The following is a 17,921-nucleotide window of genomic DNA, read 5'->3' on the forward strand; positions in this document are numbered from 1 at the left end:
GAAAGTTTCCTCTCCTCATCTCCTTATTTCCTGTACTGACAGTTCTCCCTTTTTCAATTAAACATTAATAAAAGTTGAGGGCCATGAAACATGTTAAAGGTTTTAATGCAATGAAGACATGCAATATTGCCAGCAGCAGGGATTGTTATTGGTGGGAAAATTTCCAAGTCTCTACTGCGAGAGAATATTAATTTACATGGCCTTGAGATAAGATTTCTATTCAACGGAAGGTGTAAAAAAGGGGTGAGGAGGACAATCAGAATAAACTTCTTTACAGTGTCGAGAGGCAGCCAATGCCCCCTTTAGCATTGAAGCTCTGGAGGGGGCAGAAACGATGCAGGAGAGGAGAGGAGAGGAGAGGAGAGGAGAGGAGAAGAGAGGAGAGGAGAGGAGAGGAGAGGAGAGGAGAGGAGAGGAGTGGAGAGGAGAGGAGAGGAGAGGAGAGGAGAAGAGAGGAGAGGAGAGGAGAGGAGAGGAGAGGAGAGGAGAGGAGAGGAGAGGAGAGGAGAGGAGAGGAGAGGAGTGGAGAGGAGAGGAGAGGAGAAGAGAGGAGAGGAGAGGAGAGGAGAGGAGAGGAGAGGAGAGGAGTGGAGAGGAGAGGAGAGGAGAAGAGAGGAGAGGAGAGGAGAGGAGAGGAGAGGGTGCAGTCCGCTTGCATCTCTAGAATCACGTTTTCCAGTGAATCTTTTACTAGTGTTGGACCATGCAGACAGACGCACACGCCTTACGAAGGAAAGCCGCATTTTTCTTCACGGCTCCACGCAGAGACGGAAAACGATGGCTCTTACCTGGGGGACAGAGAGCATGGCTCAGCAAGACAAGCACACACACGCATGGATACACACAAAAAGGCATTCACAATCAGCACAAATGCGGAAATGGACACAAACTGTAAATTCAAACACAAATGATCACACATACTCGTATTGGCTCTGATGCCATAGAGTACATTATCTGTTGCAAGGACACGTGATTGCTTCTGTTAAATGACATTCTCTCTTTACAATCACACCTATTACTCAAGCTATAACTATTACTGCATTATCCCCTCTTGTCCCTTGCAGTAATTCAAGTGTATTTCACTGCAAGACTGTGCCATCACATGTGAACTCGAACATTCTCACTCTCTACAGTAAAAAGAAATTCAAGAACAGAAAGAGAGACAGAGAGAGATTGAGAGAAAGAATGAATTCAATAGGAGGATTCGTATTCTCGAAAGCTGAGTAAGTCAACATTTAAAAAAACTAAGCACTACACAGTGCAATACATTTTCTCATCCTATTCTCTAGTCTCCCTCTTGGCCAACACAACAGCTATTGTTTCCTTTCCACTTCACCCCTTCCTCTCACACTATTTCCATCACTGTGAGCCTGAGCATTCATCAGCATGCTCCTCCATACTGGGGTCATCCTATTGTTGGATTCTGCTCATTCTTCCAGTGATTCCGACGTGATTTTCATGCATACTTGTACAGAAGCAAAAATAAAGAAAAAAAACCAACTGCATACACAGATACATAGCGTGAAATATAGCAAACATTTAGTACACAAATAAACAGCTACACACACTTGCACTCATAGAGTAGCTAGTCATACAGTTATCAGTTAAATTAACCAATGAATCGTTCGAGCTTTGATTAAACTGCAGACGATAATGATAAACAAGTACCACCATATTCAAAAGCACACAAACACCAAACAGCCCCCGCAAAGAGGTCTCACATTAGTGTTAAACATAGAGCTGGAGAGAGAAATATAACAAAAAATCAACATGTAGGCCACACATGCAAACAGAGATGGGATGACGACTGACCAGATATACACATAGATTTTAATATAAAATACTGATGTAATTTTACATTTTATGACCACCGTTTTCATTATAGCCCATAGCATTTACACCTGTTTTTATGTGTTTGTTTTCAGTAGGGGTTGTCTGGTGACCTGGAAGAAGTTGCTCAGGGATATTTATCCTCAGGGTGAATGCACATTTATCGTGGCAGAGGGTAGAGAAGTTTCATCGTGGGAGACAGAAAAACAGACGGCCCAAATACATTGTCCAAAGTATGCCGATACTTTAGTTTGAAAAAGGGTAAAAGTTCAGAGAGCTAGCGCAATGAAATCTACACTTCCAACAGATATACTGACACATCTGTAAAATGAACAATAAAGTGGTCTTTTTAACTATGTTTTAATAATGATTAAAAACTCCTATCTTATTGATCCAAGCTAAAGCAAAGTAGTCCTGACATGTTTCTGCCCAGCCACATCCTCCACATCAGGTTCTGAGGTGTTCATAGATGGGACATGTAAACCCTCCAGCTAGCTCTTAAGGAGGCTGTTGACCACAAGCCCTTCAGATCTTATTTCTTATTCATTGAGATTTATCAAGATCATTTCAACCAAAGTAATTATGAAAACACATGCCCGATTACGACCGAATACACATAGACACACAAACACATGTCACAGACACACACGACTCGGAGACGCACACATACCGTCCTGAGAGTCAGAGGAGTGACTGAACCAGGCAAGCTTACTGGTCTTCTTACCCAGGTGGGCTGGGGACACTCCTACCACAGACAGCAGTGGCAAGACGCCAAAACAAGACGACAGCATGCGAGAACAAGATGACAGAGGGTGAGAGCATGCAGGACACACGTTCACACACATACAGTATGCCCCCTGAGACGACAGGAAACACACATAAATGAGTAGAGGAGACACATCATCTGATACATTTACATAAATAAATAACTACCACACCGTTCATATCACATCATCACATTTGAGTGTGTGCGAGCAGGTGTGCAGGTGTTGGTCATGAATCACAGATGCTAACGGCCGTGTTTTAGAGGCTCTTGACGCTCACGCTGTTTCTAAAAACAGTGAAAATCAATACAGTGAATGACATCTACTACTCTCTGTCACCAAAAACAACCACGCACACACACACTATAAATATCTGTCTTCATATGAACACACCATTCACATCATACATCAATATTATGCTCCTGTAGCTCTTCATGTAAAGGCGGAATGACAGATAGACACGTAGAAAGGTGTGTGTGGTCTCTGCATGAGTGTGTGGTCACCGGTGTGACTTGTTCATGATGTGAAATCCCATCTGTTCTCTGTCCTAGATACCCTCTGTCTCTCTATTTTTTTACACACATACACACACTCACACTCTATATATCCTTCTTTCGTATCTTAACATCTATTTTCCTCGCCATCTCTCTCCGCGCTATCTTTTCCTCTATTCTCTAAGTCTCCAATCCCTTCTTAAGACATGCGTTTGTGTGTGTGTGCGTGCACTAGTCTATGCAAAATGTCCTGGGCAGCAGGGACAAACTGCCCTCATTCATCTTCCCAGAGGAGGATCCATCTATCGAGGAGAGGGGGAGGCAGAGCAATGAGAGAGCAAGTGACTCAATTTTCCACCTTCACAAACAGACGGATGATTGATCCTTCTGATGGAGAACTTTGGATTTTATGTATCCATCATTATGTCAGATCATCTAAATCTAAGGGCCTAAGTTATACCGCTAAGTAAAAGCAATGGACTGAATCTGCACCCGACTGATAGCCACAGTTTTAATACTTGTTAATTGTTATTTCTCAGGCAAATTTGCTTGATTTTAGTAAAAGCAATATGCATATGTTTTATTTGATACATTTTGTGTTGTCTTCTTTTTGTTTCTACAACTAAATGGGGTGTGTATGGACTTTGTGTCTACTATCACTGATGCAGAATTTGTAGAATATGAAGGAAAGAAGCATCTCAGTATTGTGATGACATTTTACAAAATTGGCCCAATTGGGAGACCACATAGTGTATTTGTTTGTTTGTTAATGTGCTTATATCTCATACACTGCTGATGTGTTTCTGCAACACTGATTGGCCCGGGGGAGCACAACGGTAAGAGGTGAAAACAAGTAGAGGTTACAGTTTAGCCACAGGGGTGTTGTGCCTCATTTTCATGTAAATTGGGTCATTACTCATTTGACCATGTTAATTTCTTGAGATTCACTGAAAGATTAGATCATCTTTTTTTTTTCCTATTTCTTTCTTTCTTTCTTTCTTTCTTCCCTTGGCAGTCATCAGTGTTTCTCAGAATGAGCCAAAGTGCTTTGGAGAGGATGAGCGGTCTGTGTGCAGAATACATGCAGATTGCATGCTCTCCCTCTGCATATATTAAGTCTGCATCATTCATTCATTCATCACCACTGCGAGCAAGCTGCGCTCCAATCCATTATGAAATAGTTCACAGTGCATACTGTACAAACTGAACAGTACATGCACGGACATAGTGCAGACACAATCCCTGTCTCTCTTTCACACCATCCCTCTTTCAAGTTCTATCTATCTTCTCTGAGATCAAACCTCCAGGTCAAAAGAGGCCAGTTCCCTGCTCTCCTTTCCCAGGAAATGCAGCTCAGTCTTGGGGAGACATGTGCCATGTGTGGCTGCCTCTCTCTGGAGGTGTTGCGGAGAGAGACAGGGTGTTAATTTGTGTGTGTACATTTCTGTCAGAAAACAAGTACACATATTCCTAAGGGTGTGTACCTACAATGTGTGTGTGTGTGTGAGTTTGTTTGTTGTGTGTATGTGAGTGTGTGCCCAGAGGCTATTAGCTGAAGTCTGACACATTCCACTAATATCAAAACAGGCTTTAAACCTCAAGAGGGTTCTCAGCCAAAGCAAGCAGACAATATTAACATCCTCTCAGTCTGTCAGTCAGTCACTCTGTCAGTAAGTCAGCCATTCATTCACTGACTATGAGCCACTACCATGTGATGGAGACTGCAGTGAGTTCACTACTTATAGACCAAACACAGGATTTGACACAAACATATGCACGCCCACACACATGCACAGTTATCCTCACAGCTTCTTGGTGCACTGAGGACAAAATATCTTCAGATATAAACACAATTTCACCATTCCAACGAGGCTTTTTCACACAAAATCTTACTGAAACCAAAGTACAGAAAATCCTACCTACCAACACCACCACACAACAATACGTAAATCACACATACAGAGGCATAGTCATCCTCAAGGCAAACTGCAGTAAAGACAGATTTTCACTCCCTCGTGGCCTATTGTACTGTTACATCACACGCATTAGTACTCACGGTTTCTAGGTTTGTCATCGTCCATGCCCTCCTCTTCATTCTCTGGGTCAATGTCTTCAGCCTGAGTGATCCAGTCTAAATAGCCCTATATTTACACACACACAGACAAAAAGTTAAGTGTTAAGTTAAGTGTAGATAATCAATGGGCTTGCTTCCAAATACTTGTGTTATTATGAGATAACAATGGTCCAACTATAATACCAGGGGCAATGTGCATTCATGTAAAGTGTCTTAAGTGAATAATGTAGCCAGAAGCTTTTAACAGTGTTGAAATGTTGCTCCTGCTACACATTAAGTTGCTAAATATGAGAGGGATATTTTATTTTGATGGGAGAGTTATTCTCACTACTATTACTATTACTTGTGTGGTGATGTAATTTAAAGATTTCAAGTTTGTGTTGACCTCAACATCTCAGGACCATGTTGGAAATAAGTGTTTACACTTGAACATGTTAAATAAAATCAATCCCACAATACAATAGTTATAAGTACAGTATCTACGTTGCGTTTTTGTTCCTGAATCTTTTAATGTAATTACTTGTCTGTGTTGTAAATCTAAAAAGTGCCTTGTAAATGCTCTGCTTTCTATGCTTGATGTCTTATAGTGATGGTATTTTGGACACCTCCATATTCCATTGGCCTTTCTCCTTACTAGCGATAAAGGATGTTCAATATTTGATAAAGCCGTAATAACCATGATAAGATGTTGTCTTAATTCTTATCTAACTCTGCATATCTTGTCGCCCTGCTTGAATTTCCATTCACACATTATTCTACTTTGTACTAGTGCCAGATTGCCAATGGAGACTGGGACCTCTAGAATTTCACCTTTTTTTGAATAAGCCTCACTCAAACAAGCACACATAGGACAACTTACCTTGAGGTCCTCCTCCAGTTGCTGTTTTTCTCTGAGTTTCTGAAAGTCACCACGTGCCTTGGCCTTCTCCCTCTCCTTGGAAAACTCTCTGTGAGGAGGAGAGCAGGATGGAGAGGTGGGAGGGTGCACAGTAGGGGGCAGAGATAAAGGGAGAGAGAGAGACCGAAAACAGGGAAAAAGAATCTGAAAATCTAGACTGAAGTGTTGCAAAATGAATCATGCGACAATGCTGCGATAATATAGAACATTATACAGTACATCAGAACAGGAAGGAGGAAAAACCTGCTGAAGAGAGAGAAAAAAATTAAAGTGAAAAGAGAAAAGCTCTGCCAGGGAGAGAACGTGTTAGTATGCAAATGCAGATGAAAGCACATCCAGACAGTCACATTGCTCCTGGATTCACATCTCAAACAATCCAATTTATCTGGATGTATTATTAAGCAGCTAACAAATAGATTCAGTTGAATCCAGTTCTCTTTTATGTTGGTAAACGTGGTAATGTCATTAAGCCTGTGCTAGTGGGAATGTATTTAATTTTAGACTGAAAGTGATTTATTCATGATGGGGCCACATTTTTTAATTCGGGTAGATTAGAGCTTCAATGAAAAGTCATCTAATTGCAAAACTTCTGGTAGTCCGGCTATAAATTCAAGTCCCAAAGTGTCCAACAGCCCACAAAATATACTTCTTTTATCTGTACTGTCCCAGAGCAACAGGGCCCCAGGTACTCCCAGGCCTGCTGGGAGTTGTAGGCCCAGCAGTGTGTCCTGGGTCCACCACTGCAGGGCTCCCTCCCAGTTGCAATGTGCTTGCTACAAGCCCTGAGGGAGGGACAGAGAGGGCACCCCTCACCAGCTGTACCACCTCAGCTTGCTCCTGTCAAATTGGAGGAGAAGTGGCTCTGCACGGAGGTCATTGCGCATCACTGAGCTCCTCACCTTTCGTCAGCCACCTCATTCTTTCGGTCACCAACCAGAGGTTCTGGCCATAGGTCGGAACGAAGATATACAGGTAAACCTAGAGCTGTATTTTGTGCCTCAGCTATCTCTTCATATAAAGTTTTCAGTTCTCTATGGAGAAAAAAAATATTTATGTGTGTACATGATTTAATTTCTTTTCTATTATTCTTCTTAATACAGCAATATTAATAATTATGCCTTCTTTTCCAGACTCATGGGATTTTGGAGGATGATGTGGACAAAGAGGACATAAACTAAGATGATTTAAGACAACTTAGATCAATGTTAGGAGAGTGTGAAATACTGAAATATTATGATGAAACCTGGCGAAATTACTTCTAGGTGTCAGGACGAAAGAAAGAATTAAAGGACGTTTGATTAAACGCTGCACTTGTGAAGGTCAACGTCAGGTTGAAGCCACAGGAGTTTGTCTGAAAAGAAGTCATTTGAACGAGATCTGACAGGAGCTGGGAGGCCTGAGAACATCAGCAGTTAAAAGGTGTATAAATCTACATTTTGAAGGTCCATCATCGAGTAAAATTGCATCTATGTCGTGAATATCTTGAATGAAGTACAGTAAGAAGAGCTCCCTGCTAGCCATCTCATATCTTGAGATCTTGGATTTGGACATACAGCCCTGAAACCTGCATATATAATGACTTGATATAGTGTCAGACTTATCTGAAGGTTCATCTGAATGCAGTTGGAACATAGATTTTAATCAAACACGTGTGTAATGTTTAGTTACACGGGTCCCTGGAGAGCAAGAGCAGAGTCTGTGATGAAACTCTATAGATTGTCATGTGCAATTTTCATTGATTTTTACAGTCAGTCTATAGGCTGGAACAGAGTTAGAGAGCGTGTGTGTGTGTGTGTGTGGGAGTGTATGAGGGTGAAAACATGTGTGGAATGATGAGGAATGATGGAACCTCATATTACACCTACAGACAGCAGAGACACACACTCATGCACACACAAGACGGATCAATGAGCATTAGGACAAACTGCTATTGTCTCGCTGTAGCAGGAGACCAAGCCTATTGATCTGTGTTTGTGCGTGCCAGTGTGTGTCTATACCGAATGTGTCTCTGCAAGGCATCGCTCTCATTTTCCCGTTCCCATCAAGTCATTTTTCTGTCCCAAATCATCACTGGATTCTCTTTTTTCCCCTCACCCTTTGTTTCATTCTGTCTCTCTGCATTCTTACTATTTACTTATTACATCAAATCCAGACAAATGCTGTCACACCTGATGTTTCTGTCTACTCGCTTTCTTCCTGTTTTGCCATTAGTTATTATGCCAATCTGAGACCCACACACACTCCATGGAGGAAGCAGTTGGTAAAAGGTCAGGCTGTGTAGTGTGTTGACAGCATCATTAGTCAGAAGTCAGACAAAGAGTCAGACAGCCAAACCCCCCAAGCTGTTTGGACCAGATAGACCTCTATTATTTTTCCCACAATGCCGCTGTCACATCACCGCGGGTATCGAGAGTCAGTTTCAGGTCAGTCAGTCACAGGTGAGACACTTCAATCCCCTAAACCTGTGCCCTACCATAGTTCATTCTAACCTAAACCATGTGAAGAAACCCATATTCAAAGTTAGACTGAATGGCGAAGATAATGAGCCTAGTAATTGTTGGTGGGAGGCCAATAAACTGGAGAGGTTCAACAATCTATAAGCATAAAGAGAAGGTTAAAGTGAACTCTTTAATGTATTCCCAAAAGCTGAAACCGAACAGTAAGCTGCAAAGTATTTGTCAATATCCTTACAGTGTTCAACAAACACAGCTTTCATTTGGCGTAATATGAGGCTGTGTCCACTGGGAGCCTGAATTTATACCGCTGGCTTATGGTTCTCTTTATTTTAAAATGAGATGACAGTGTTGTGTGCCATCCCAGCAGCGCAGAGAATTGAGCATTTTATGATAGTAATAGTGCTGTTCTTTAGAAGCAACACTATAGAGTTGTAGTAAGACCTTTTGGATATTGCCACTGAGAGAGGTAATATAAAAAAGGTCGCAAAGGCAGCGAATATCTGTCTGATCGCACTTTTCCTTCTGTCACATGTCTAGTATGTGTGTTTCTACACACTCCTGACCTGAACCAGATTTACTACTACAACACATTCCTGTACATGCTTTGGACAGTACTTGTTAAACCAAACGCCATTTATAGTCGCAAGCAGGATGTAGACAGAAGAGCATGAAGAGAAAAAGAGAAGTTAGTCTAAAATGACTTTTGACCTTCCCCTTACCCGCTCAATACCCCCAGAACCAAGTTTAGCACAAAGAAGGATCCGATGATGATTAAGGTGACAAAATACACCCAGGGCCACCTGTACCCTACTGCATCATTCACCTGGACGGACCAAGGATGGGTAGAAGATAAAGAGAAGGAGGGAAAAGGAGGCGAGGAAAGTAGTGAGGGCAGGGATGAAAGTAAGGAATGAACAGTAAGGAGTAGTAGGAGGGAAGGGAGGGAAGACGGGAAGAGGGAAGGAGTTAGATCCTTAGCGAAAGTTCCCAACAGATGGAACCGTTTGCTTCTTTAGGATCCCTGCTGGGATTATGGTGCATTCACAGTATTTGTCAGAGTCACTTAGAGGGCCACATGGCAATGTATTTGGCCAGCTGTATTTAACATGGATTTGAAAAATGACTATGAATGGCTATAAATGACCCTCATGATAATCAAAACAACTCTTAGAGCATGTACATCTGTGAAAAAGGAAGGTTAGATGTTTAAAAACAGTTTGATTCACTTCAGTTGAACACAAACCAGCTCATTTCAGGCGTAATGACTGTGGAGAGAAGGCATTTTAGTCAGACGCTTTAATGGACTGTGCAGCAAGACTCCCATGGTTTGGACATCATTACTGTCCTCATGACAAATTATTCTCAATGCTCGCACTCTTTCACTTTAATCTTTTTTTATGTATGTTTTATTGTTATAACTTTGGATGTAATTTTGAAGGGTAAGTTATTATTATCAGTATTATTACTATTTTTGTCATTATTGGTTTATGTTTGTTTCCAATATTGTTTTTTAACTTCGATGTTCAGATTATTTATATCCAGTGACACTGATGGTTTTATGATCGCTTACAACAAATGATGTTCCCCATTCAGTGCGGCTTTCCATCCCATAATCTCCATATCTAACGCCATGTCTCCTTCAGACTCCACTCTCTCGTTTTTATAGCGTTCCACCTCCATGGCTGACCTGAGGGGTGAATTATTAATACTCCAGTGTGTCCCTACAGGCCGGGTGGTGCTTGTACTGAAACAGCGTGACTTGGCAGAGCGAGGTAAAACAGCACCCAGCCTGCCTGCTGGAGCAGCATTTATTGAAACTAAACATACACCCAGACACAGCACAGGCCTTCAAAAAAAACACACACATGCTGTAGGGACAATGTTAGCAGATGAATGCTAATTTGAGATATACATGTATGTAAACAAACACGCTAGATCTTTAAATGCAGTCGGGTGATTGAGAAAGAAAATGTCCTTTAAAACTGAGCCTGGACATAGATGGACTAAAAAATAAAAGTTGCTTGTGTATGTAACTAAACCCTGCTGGTCAAAAGAGGCCAGTCCAGCAGGGCTGGGAGGTTTGTGTGTGTCCTCCTGTCCATCACAGACAGGTTGTGACAGGATGCAGCCCCATGAGGTCAACTGACGTGAACATAACAGGTAGACAGAGGGTGCGTCATTGTTTCGCCTGTGTGTACTGTATGTGTGTGTTTCTCTCGGGCTTGTGACAAAGGATTGATTGAGTGGAACAGAAAGGAGAGAGAGCAGCAGATTTTGCTCAGTTCAGTGACCGTCAGTTCATCTTTCCTCGACTGCAGAGAACTATGAACTGTATAAGACGTCCAATTTACTAGTGGACTGATGGCGTGATTCACCCTCCTCTTCTTTGCGTTTAATTTGTTCTGCGTACCACTTGACTGTACCAGGATAATATGCAAATTGGTGCTAATTTAGACTTTTTGTCAATTTACTGTAGCTAGATTTGCACTGCATTTGACCATCTTTTGGCATTTGACTCTACAGCATGGGAGCCTGGATTTTAAAAACGGCCAACTAAAATCAAATTGCCTCCAAACAAAAATACATAAGATGTAAAGCAGAGTATTCAATTTCAAATACTGCTTTAACAGATTTTGCCATGAACTTGCATAATAATAATATTGACAACAACAATACTCATAATAATGCACAATTGTTTGTTTTATAAAGTGGACAGCCATGCATTATTTGTATTTGATTCCACTTTTCAATGGTTCATTGCATCCTTAAAAATCCACCATAAGATGCATAAATGTCTGGTCCAGGGAGTCTTGTAGCATAGTCATTTACCACATCTAAAACATTACATACTATATAGCCACATGACAAACAACAATCACAAACACACTCTCACAGACATTTGTACACACATGACAACAGCAGCACGACCTCTTACCCGCTCAACACCCCCAGAACGAGATTGAGAACGAAAAAGGAGCCGAAGATGACGAGAGAGACAAAATAGACCCATGGCAGCTCATAGCCCATAGCATCCTGCATCTGAGAGAGACAAGAGAAAGAGCAGAGGAGGAGATGGAGAGAAGAAGAGGATTAACAAGAAAGGAGAGATAACGGAGATGGAAGGAAGAAAGGGATGAGAACAATGGGCACGGAACAAGAAATGTGGCAGAAAAAGGTTTGAGAAGATTGAAATAGAATGAATAAGTGAATGAGAGGAGGAAGCAGAGGCCAAGAACAGACAGAAAGTGTGTTAGAGAGGGGATAAAAGATGGAAAAGGAAAACAAGAGCATAGCAGTGCATGTTAGAAAGAGCAGTAGAAAGTCCTGCCGAAGCAAGAGTGGCAGTATTGTATGAATAAGTGTGTCTTAAAACCCCTTTGTCTGCCTGTTGGAAAGCAGGTGCTTGACAATCAACTGTTAGGAACACACTAAACAACACTTAACTGCTTTTACAGCTCAATGACAATCCTTAGCTCTTATTCAGTGTGTGTTTCGCGGTTACACAATCCCTTAAGAAATCTTTTCTTGGAAAGGTAGATCGGTTTTTACAGGAAACACATTTATATGCTGTGACTCAACAAGTGTTCATGTAAACCAATTACAATCTGTTCTAGAGGATTTACGGTATGTGACACAAAAAAATCCGGGTGCGGATCAATAAATATGACTTATTTCAGGATATTCAGTTGCAGGGAAATACACCACACACTCATCTGGATATTGCATTAGGGATGGCTTGAATAGACGCAGATCGTTATTAGGGCTGATGTAAATGGGATGTGGACAAGACAATGTCTAAGCCATTTAGTATCAGGGATTTGATCGATCATAAATGTCAGAGTATTCATCTGTACGTAAATTCAAAAGCAAAGGTGAATATTTCCAGTTTACTTTCATAGAGAGAGATAAAAGGGACGTAACAGAGGAGAGGAGGGAGGGTTCATTTGTTACGACAGAGGCAGATGTTGGACGTCATTAATCTAAACCCCGAAAATGGGAGACAATAAAAACTACGGAAATGCTTAAATGCCCAAACTAAATGAAAGGCTTGGACTTGTCTGAGTGTTTTCCCATAATCATTTGTACTTATAACTCCTAACAAATAGGCCCCATTCATTATAAAGAGAGCTGGCAACACAAGCGCTCTCATAATAACGAAATTATAACATTTAACTGATGTAATGTGTTTGTGTGCGTATTTATGTGTGTATGCAGGAGGTTGCAGCAGACAGGGTGCAGGAGGGGTGAAGAGCTAGTAGGCACTCTGCTCCATGTGTATACAGTGCATGCACACACGCATGCATGCACGCACGCACGCACGCACGCACGCACGCACGCACGCACGCACACACACACACACACACACACACACACACACACACACACACACACTCATTTACTGATATAATGGTTCATTCATTACTTTAGTTTTTTCCTGATGGCATGTCATGTTTTATCATTATATTCTAGGTGCAGAGTTCACAATCTGTTTCTCTGGAAGCAAAATCACTGGAGAACTTTCAAAAGTTCTTAACACTGTTTTTAATGTTTCTCACAAAATCTTCAAAGACTCCTTTTCCACCTGGTTGAAAACATAATCTCTCCAGAGTGTACAGATTTCCTAATTCAAACAAAAGTAGTAGCCAAAAGTAAATAACTATCTTTTTGCTTGATACAAACATTTGAAAGGTATATTCATATATGTTATGTATATACATTGTTTTCAAGGACACAGCAAGAAAGGGAAGGAAGTATGTAACTTCTTGCTGCAATTGTCTTTTTGGATTAGAAAATATAGTTAAAGCTCAAGATACAAGATAAAAATCAATTCATTGTGCAGTAGATGGATTATTTTTTTCTTCAATATGGACAGAATACACTTGGAGGATCCTGGAAAATAAATGCTGCCATAAAAGTGTTAAGTGTTGTTCAACCACCTTCTGGGGTTTTGGAAGAAACGGATGCTCAGCTCTGTGACCTGAATATAATGATAATACAATAAAAGCAAATACCAGGGCTACCTGATATCTAGAAAATCAGCACAGTTGTATTGTGCTGCAGCACAGTCATGTGATATATTGAAAACTCATCTGTACCACATGAGTGCTTTGCAGTGTTGAGACAAACTGCAATGTACAGGCATACAGATGACCTTTCAGAAACAGCCATGTGAGCCCTAAACACCTATTATCGGGAATCATCAATATCATAAATTGTGTGTGAAGCCACACCTCTGTTGCAGCCGTCTAAATCAAATGCTTTCTGAATGAGGTACATATGGGAGTTTGATTGAACCTTCCCAAGCATTGATTTATAGCACAGACTAATCTATTGGTTTGTTTAGCTGGACAGGGCTGCTGCATGCTTCTGGCCATTTACTGAGGGATGGATACTTTTTGTGTGTTCACGTGTCTCTGTGGCTGTATGTGTGTTAACTTGACACTTGAATTAAGAATCAGGAGTCTTTGCACGTTCTGAATTAATCGGTGCCTTCAATTACACAGTGTATTGTCTGCATTGATTTAGCCGGAGATATGAGCTTACACACACACACATAAAACATAATCTGTGTGTGTCTTTGTGTGCACACCTGTCTTTCTGAGAGAAGTGTTTGTGTTATTGCTTTATAAGCACTCACGCGACACTGATGTTACAGATACAGTACAGTGGCTACACACGCACACCAAGCAGTATGTCACTCACTCCACACATACACACAGAAAGACACTGTTGTGGTGCCCGGCTCACCCAGTACAGCACGTCCGTCCAGCCCTCCATGGTTATACACTGGAACACGGTCAACATGGCGAAGGCAAAGTTGTCGAAGTTGGTGATGCCATCGTTTGGGCCCTCCCATCCCACTTTGCACATTGTTCCGTTGCTTTCACAGTGTCGGCCATAAGCTCCGTCAGGTGCACACGGTGCTGGCTTTTCCTCTGCAATGGTGACTGAGGCTAAAGGGACAGGAAGAAGAGAGAGATTTGTATACCTTTTTGAGACATACACACCTGGCATCTTGCTGGGAGCAGCCATTGGTTCCAGCAACCATAAATAAACTACTCAGAGGTTCTGGTATGTTGGTATGCCCACTGGTATGTTCCTTTAGAGTTAAAGTTGACATTCCTCAACTTTTTATGTACACATGCTTGTTCCTTTCTATTTTTTAATCTCCTGACATAGTTTGTCATCTTCTGTACCAAAGATGACACCCTGAGAGTTTCATACTCATCCAGGTTTGGAAGTAGTCCAGCCAACACCTAACAGTAACAGAAAATGACTGGGTCTCTTAATTCAGGAAAAATGCTAAAATGACTCCCACTCTACATCTAACAATATTTTTTAAAAAATACACTAAAAGAAAGTGTTAAACAGCCATAACAAAAAAAATCTATGTGAAAAAGTGCAATACTAATTATACAAAACAAGCTCTTGAGGGTGATGTATAGGATGACAGAGAGTATTCCACCAGCACTTACCCAGTGCAATGCTAATGCCTCTCATGGGATCTATAACATCACCATAACAACACTCAAGTCCATTTATACCTAGGGGCCTTCACTGAGAATTGTTTTAGTCATTTATGGCGGCTGCTGTTTCAATTATTGCCAGAATCATTCATACTCAGAAACGTAAATGATGGTTTAAATAATTAATGGAGGTTATCATTTAAGCTGTTTAGGGTATGTGCTTTGTTGGCTGATGGTTGATGTCTGACTGCAGTCAGTGATTTATGCACACACCACTTAGACTCATTACCTCAGACACATCGGGGAAGCGAAGTGACAGTATAGAGTTTGCTCATGATTCAGTTGAAAAGGTTTGTGTGGTATAGTATTCACCTGTGTGTCTTGTGTGTGTGTGTGTCCTTGTGTGAATATATGCTCACTGAAGCATGCTTTCACACGCAGTTGAATACATGCCTCAAAAGTAATCTGAGCAGTGAAGTGCGGTATGGGAGTGTATGTGTTTGATCATGCATGCTTGTATTTGCATGTGTGCATCAGTGCGCGACAGTCTAGATACTCCCTCTCTCGCTGTCTCCGATGTGTGAGCGTGTACCTATGTGGTCGTTATAGCAGGTCTTGTGCATCTTGCCCATGAAGAGCTCCAGGCCAATGATGGCGTAGATGATGATGACGAAGAGGACCAGCAGGGCGATATGGAGCAGAGGAACCATGGCTTTGATTATGGAGTTCAACACTACCTGTAAACCTGCAGAACACACACAGAGGAACCGCTGAGGACACATAGACAAAAAACTTTACAAAAAAAAAAAGAGTATCGAAACAGTCAGTTATCATAATGTTAATGATAAAAGCCTTGTGCAGCGCATCATACAGCCGAACAGTTGTGGTTAATCACCATGTAAGCACTCAAACTGACAACTGCATTTCTTCCAAAGATTTAATAATCTTTCTTTAGAGAGAGTGCCTTCCATCAGTTCCTCAGAAAAAACAAAAAAACACAGGAAAATGGAGTCCTTTATTCTTCTGTAAATAAAGGAAAGCTATTTATACACCCAGCTCAAGTGACGATCACAACTAAATTGTTATCAATTTGTATTTGAGTGCAATTATTCACACATAATTTGGTGACGTAAATGCAACAGCAAAGCCACAGTAGGTGGCATCAATGACTGAGGAATACTTGGATTGGTTCTGGTGGGATCTGTTGATTAAATTACATAACACAGTACTTGTTCCACCTTTAACAAAACAACCACGTTCATCAACACATCACTGTTTTTGTAAAATTCTACAGCATTTATGCAGCAAAGAAACTGGAAGCCTTCAGAAATAAAAATCCGTCAGTCAGTGTGCTAATCAGCTAGCAAACATGCTACTGATGAGTTGCCATGATATCAATTCAATACACACACAGGCCAATGATGTTGGACAGGGTTCAGTCTAAATATTGTGCACTGCAGCAGTCGCGCTTTAAAACCGGACGACAAGAGAGTGGGATGTGCACTGGCAGCCTGTGCATTTGCCTGGTATTGTAATCACAAGAGTTGTCACACACACATACACACACTCGCTCAGGTGCACACACTCGCACAACCTTCATCCAGGATATCTGATCCTTTCCTCTCTTCTGGCCCATTGGATTATCGATTTCTGCAGTCACTAACACAGACAGGCTGACAGACAACTCATCTACTGCTCGTACTGTCTGAGTATCTGACAACAGGACAAGAGGACTGTGTGTGTGTGTGTGTGTGAGCATTTGTATGTGTGTGCATTTATGTGTCACTGTGTGTGTGGACTGTATGTGTGTGTGGCAAAAAGCGGCAATATCAGCTCCAATCTGTGGTTCATTTCTCCCCCACCTCACCCAATCGCCATTCACACCTGATCCTCAGAGAATCCTTTTTTACCCTCTTCCTTTTCTCTCTTTCACTTTTTCTGTCTTTCTTTTCTTCCACAGCTCTCAGTACTTACTGGGTACTCCAGAGACCAATCTGAGGGGTCTGAGTACTCTGAATGCCCTCAGAGCCTTGACATCGAAGCCTGCTGCCTTCCCTCCAATAGGAGTGGCGCCGTCCCCCTTAGTGGCCTGCTCCAAGATCGCACTGAATAACCTGCAAGACAGAAAGTAATGACTTCAATTACCGTCATCATTAAGTTGACATCCCATTTCCACATACTAGAGAATATCTAAGCGAGAGGAAAACAATGAAAGAGATAAAGAATACAGAGATATGATACAGAGAGATGAATATCTGCAGTTGTTGTCATTATGGCCTTATTTTCTATTTCCTCTGTTGCGACTGCTGTCAATACTAAATGGAACCATCTACACCATCTTTATCATAATCTATAAAAAAATGTGAATTTAGACATCAATCTACCTAGGGACCAAAATTTTAAAAGCAAAGAGAAAACTGACGACATCTGCGCTGTTTCACAATCAAATGTGTTTCCTGGAGAAAAGTCAACAGTAAAAAATAAAGCAGCTTAATTAGTTAGCTCTCCAGCACAACAATAGAAAGTGTTTCATCTGTTCCCTCTGTCTTTCACAGATAAGGAAATGTGAGACACTCAGCTTTAATGATTTGACAGTCAGCTCAACAGAACACTGTGCATGTCCGCAGTGAAGGGAGCCGCCTCTAAAATGTGTTTATAAGTGTGTGTGTGCTCATAATGCCGTTAGATTATAATGCACGTTTAATTCCATGTGATACCACACAACCTTCTGTCTAATACCGCTGTAATACATGTACATCATTTCACGTATATGTAAAATATATAGATATACTGTACATCATAATGTAAATAATGATCTTATATAAAAGGATTAAATGTGTTTTTAACTCTTGTCATTATCTTAAATGTATATTAATCACACATCTGTTTATAAGAGGGCCACTAGGGATGATATGGATTATTTTCAGATGATACCAAC

General features: G+C 41.2%; 1 protein-coding gene across 14 annotated transcripts in view; it reads right to left on the reverse strand.

Annotated features, from left to right (window-relative positions):
- The window catches only part of cacna1c (calcium channel, voltage-dependent, L type, alpha 1C subunit), a 193,308-nt gene that overhangs the window by 56,805 nt on the left and 118,582 nt on the right, over nt 1-17,921 (reverse strand). For 9 of the 14 annotated variants that reach the window (XM_084346440.1, XM_084346432.1, XM_084346430.1 and 6 more), the window contains exons 5-11: nt 16,958-17,097; nt 15,576-15,728; nt 14,265-14,470; nt 11,452-11,555; nt 6,022-6,109; nt 5,145-5,229; nt 720-788 (exon numbers count right to left, since the gene is read on the reverse strand). In XM_084346440.1, the coding sequence (XP_084202566.1) occupies nt 720-788; nt 5,145-5,229; nt 6,022-6,109; nt 11,452-11,555; nt 14,265-14,470; nt 15,576-15,728; nt 16,958-17,097 (845 nt within the window). Of the gene's footprint in view, nt 1-719; nt 789-5,144; nt 5,230-6,021; nt 6,110-9,235; nt 9,518-11,451; nt 11,556-14,264; nt 14,471-15,575; nt 15,729-16,957; nt 17,098-17,921 lie in introns of those variants that run through there. The other 5 variants (XM_084346431.1, XM_084346429.1, XM_084346441.1 and 2 more) reach the window with 2 other exon arrangements.

Source organism: Pagrus pagrus (genome assembly GCF_965226575.1).
Source record: "Pagrus pagrus genome assembly, chromosome: 23".
Taxonomy (NCBI): Eukaryota; Metazoa; Chordata; class Actinopteri; order Spariformes; family Sparidae; genus Pagrus; species Pagrus pagrus.